General features: G+C 39.8%; 1 protein-coding gene across 1 annotated transcript in view; it reads right to left on the minus strand.

Annotated features, from left to right (window-relative positions):
- Positions 1–160: 160 nt before the first annotated feature.
- The window catches only part of SARC_04488 (hypothetical protein), a gene marked incomplete at both ends in the record, with an annotated part of 5,990 nt that continues 1,181 nt past the window's right edge, over positions 161–4,969 (minus strand). Inside the window, 5 exons of the mRNA XM_014301678.1 lie at positions 161–499; positions 1,342–1,457; positions 2,107–2,177; positions 2,478–2,628; positions 4,163–4,235. Of these exons, the coding sequence (XP_014157153.1) occupies positions 161–499; positions 1,342–1,457; positions 2,107–2,177; positions 2,478–2,628; positions 4,163–4,235 (750 nt within the window). The remainder of the gene's footprint in view (positions 500–1,341; positions 1,458–2,106; positions 2,178–2,477; positions 2,629–4,162; positions 4,236–4,969) is intronic.

A 4,969-nucleotide genomic window follows, 5' to 3' on the forward strand; every position in this document is an offset into this window, starting at 1 on the left:
TATATATATATATATATAAACGGTCGAAGTAGAATAACATCCGTAATTGGCACTCAATCAATCCTACACAATTCGACATTAACACCTAAACTATGCGGTTTAACATTCTCTACAAACATACACATACATGTGCCCATTATTCTATTAGATACGGAGCGCTCTATTGGTCAAGCAATCTGCCATAGGTATGGTTCAGGGTGCCCATATCTCGTTGCAGACGATGACAGACAATCGCACCAAACATACGTGCTAGATTACACCAGCTTGGGCACAACATGTTTTTGCCCACATAAAGGGCCTTAATTGTACCGAATACACCCTTACAGCCTCTGCCTATATATGAGCTGTGTGGTTTGCCGGATACACCCCTTACCTCGTCAAAGAATATAACCGACGGCCGCAGTAAGTAGGCCTGATCAAACAACAGCCGCAGTTGACGTTCACTCTCTCCCACCCACTTCGACAGACAGTCCGATCCCTTGCGCATGAAGAACGCGACCTGCGTCCAATAGGGAAGACGAGAAATCAGCATTTGCACGTGCACGCCCAATTGGAGAGAAGAGAATTCAGATTTCTCTCGATTTCTATAGGCGGAGACCATCCGGAAGCACCTGTTTAATTCATTGTACCATGGACACGATATGATAGACAAGACCTAGACTCACAAGCCGGCCCAAAAATCAAAATGAGACCCCGGTCGATTATATAAGGACTACCAGGATCAGTGTGAGACCATCACTTCTCAGATATTTACAACCCCCAAAGCCCCAGACAAAAGAAACACCCACCATCCCACCCTCAGGTACACTTGCGTGCAATACATATGGCCCTCCACTGTCGTACACACCCAGTCGTTAACCACCCCTAACGAGATGGCGGAACAAAGTATAATACCTAATCAAAAGGGCGAGTTTAATACCCACAGGACAGTACAATGGCCAATTAAAGAGGAACTCATTTTTTGTCACTCGTTATTTAACAGAAGTCCACTAACCCCTAACGAGACGGGAATCAAGGGAGTGGGTTTAATACTCAGGAAATAGTACAATGGCCAATTAAAGAGGAACTCGCAAAAGTATCTGTCCACCCACTTGAGGGCATTGGCTGGCTACAGCCTGTGCAACTAGCGCCTGACGAGAAGCCAGAACATACAACGGCCAAATAACGAAGAGCTCGATATACCTTTTGTCGTCCAAATATAGTGCATGCGTTGTCCAGTGTTCACGCAACAAGCATCCAGCATGACAACAGAGCATGGCGCAATACCCCATTAACAGGAGGTATCGCCCACATACCCGCACACAGCACACTAGCCAATTAAAGAGGAATCCTCAACAGTACCTTCTGGCACCCCACTTTGGTACATTCGTTGGCCAGAGCACGTGCAACGAGTGTCTTGCCCGTCCCAGGCGGCCCATGAAGAAGAATGCCTCTGGCCGATTTCACCTTGAAATGGTCTATGGGTGGGTGTTGTGGGTATTGGGGTGTAAGATTGAATATCGGTATGCTTCAAAAATGAATATCGGTATGCTTCGAAAAAGAATATCGGTATGCTTGATGTCGAGTGTAGAGAATAGAGTGCCAGTAGGCTAAGTATAGGAGGTGGGGAATTGTGGGTGGGAGTATTAGGGTGTAAGAATGAATACCGGTATGCTTCGAAAATGAATATCGGTGTGCTTGATTTCGAGTGTAGATAATAGAGTACCAGTAGGCTGGGTATAGGAGGTGGGGAATGAAAAAGCGGCAGTACGCTAGGCATATATGGATGAGATATAGCAACATTACACGGGATAAGTGCCTGGATAGAGCATCAGTACGTTAAGTATATATGTTTCGCATAGAGTCAAACCATACTGCTAGAGGTGTATTGAAAAGCACACCGGCATGTTGGGGGTAGAATACGGTGTACAAAATATCGTTATATAAGGGAAGATCCTGAATAGAGTCTTGTTCTTTAGAGTACATGATATGTGCACAACCATGCATAAATGGGTTGTTTCAGTACACAATTCGTTAAACCATACGTTGATACATGCGCCTGTACTTACTTTATATATATGCGATTGCAAACGCACATGCATGTGTACACATAATGCACGCACTCACCATAGAATTCGGGATACAGCAGCGGAAAAATCACCATCTCCTTAAGGGTATCAATTGTCCTGTCCAATCCACTACGTTAAGGACACACATTTTGAATATTCCGGTCAGTTGAGGATCAGGTTTGCGAAGGTAGAACACGGAAAAAAGCAACAACAAAAAACCCCGAGATCCGCATGTGAGTCGAGCACAAAATAAACGTATAAAACACGTATGAATCACATGAACAGAATTGTATATACATACATATATATATATATATATATATATAATATATATATATATATATATAATATATATATATATATATATATATATATATATATATATATATATATACATATATACATATTCTGTACATCAAGCAGTATTACCCGATATCCGTGAATCCAACCTCCTTATCACACTCCATCGGCTCAATATCGGCCAACGCTGATGTGCCGTGTCTGCCTCTGGCCCTGGCAGTCTCCTCCATTTCCTCACTGGTCATATTCAACGGCATGAACTCTTTTCTGGCACGCATGACTGCAAGGGACGTGGTCAGTGTATGTATATGCAGTGGATGTGTCAGTATATGTATATACAGTGGAAGTGTCAGTATATGTATATGCAGTGGATGTGTCAGTATATGTATATACAGTGGATGTGTCAGTATATGTATATACAGTGGATGTGTCAGTATATGTATATGCAGTGGATGTGTCAGTATATGTATATACAGTGGATGTGTCAGTATATGTATATGCAGTAGATGTGTCCGTATAGTATATACAGTGGATTTGTAAGTAAATGTATATGCATTAGATGTGTCAGTATATATATATACAGTTAATGTGTCAGTATATGTATATACAGTGGATGTGCCAGTATATGTATATACAGTAGATGTGTCAGTTTATGTATATACAGTAGATTTGTAAGTATATGTATATGCAGTAGATGTGTCAGTATATGTCTATACAGTAGATGTGTCAGTATATGTCTACGTGAATCGTATAAGGAGATGTCTCCAAATATAGATAGGTACATGTATCTTGGTATGTTGGTGTGCACACGCGTGGTCTTGTTGTATTTATCGACATGAACTCGTTTCTGGCACTTATGACTGTGGGATATGAGATCAAAACATACGTCAGCTTAGACATACACATGCATATGTATCTGTTACCATGTTTCAATTCCTCACTGGCCACATTAAACGCCATGAACTTGTTACTTGTACGCATGAAAGCGAGCGATGTGCTCAAGAGATACGCCAGTATATGCATATTAACGTATTGAATTTACGTATATCATGTATTGAGTTTATGTATATCATGTATTGAGTTTATGTATATACACGTATTGAGTTAACGTATATCAAGTATTGAGTTTATGTAAATACACGTATTGAGTTTATGTATATCATGTATTGAGTTTATGTATATCATGTATTGATTTTATGTATGTACACGTATCGAGTTTATGTATATACACGTATCGAAGTTATGTATATACACCTACTTCGATCAGAAGTGACCTCAGTATACATGCACATACATATATCGAGGTGCGCATGAGCGGGAGTGGTAAGGAAGGATACATGTACTTAACGTTTCCAATAGGCGCCCACAAGGCAATCGGTTACAACCATAGCTAGAAGCTGAAGGACTGGCGTAACAAACGGAAAGAAGCAACTCTAGTCGACCCGTGCATACGTACACGTTCCGTGTTGATGCCAAGTGCTCGAACTGCTCGAACGTATGAAACGGGCGTAACGCACCAATCGTACAATGTGACATCAGATAGCCAATCAATCTTAATAAAACCAGGAATAATCCAGCGAATGACACACACACACCACACACACACACAACCCACACACACACATACACACACACACGCACACATACAACACACACACACACACACACACACGCACACACACACACACACATTCAGCGTTAACAAGAGGGTTTCTGTCTGCTGAAGCATGTGTCCAAAGAGATTGGGAGCAACCGTGGCTTGCTAGGGAGGATTTACAAATCTTTTGGATGTGCTATTAATAGAATAAACTGACCCGAGCGCTTATGTGCAGCCTCGAAATTGCGGTCCTCGTCCCCACTGCTTCCACTAAAGTCGTAGTTGGAAGCCTGCGAATTAACGACATATACGTGGATGTATCAAAATCATGTCGTAAAAAGAGACCTTATCCTGCCTTGCAGTATCAAGAGATTGCGAGGGATTGTGGACTGAGGAGGTATTCCGAGTTTTAGTTCCGTTCTCGATATGTGTGTCACTTATATACCATGGTTTTTCGTCCGAAGGTAAAATGTAACTATTATTTTATAAACACTTAATGTAAGACAACCATCACCAGAGCCACTCGCAAAAACTTACGTATAAAGATATATACATCATAACACACACACACACACACACATATATATATATATGTATACTGAACAAATACAAATACAAACATATATCTATATCTATATCTATATCAATATTGTATATATACACACACACACACACACCAAAACACAAAATCACATACACACACACACACTGATATGTATATGAACATATATATAAAGACACACCCACACAGACAAAAACGAACAAACATACGCACTCGCACACAGACAGTCAGACACGGACACAGACACAAGACACACATATACGCATATCTATCTATCTATATCTAACTATATATCGATATATATATATATATATATATGTGTGTGTGTATATATACTATCAATGTATATATATCTATATAATATCAATACATATATATATATATATATATATATATATATATATATATATATATATAATAATATATATATTTATATATATATATATATATATATATATATAT

The sequence above is a fragment of the Sphaeroforma arctica genome (assembly GCF_001186125.1).
Source record: "Sphaeroforma arctica JP610 unplaced genomic scaffold supercont1.254, whole genome shotgun sequence".
Taxonomy (NCBI): Eukaryota; class Ichthyosporea; order Ichthyophonida; genus Sphaeroforma; species Sphaeroforma arctica.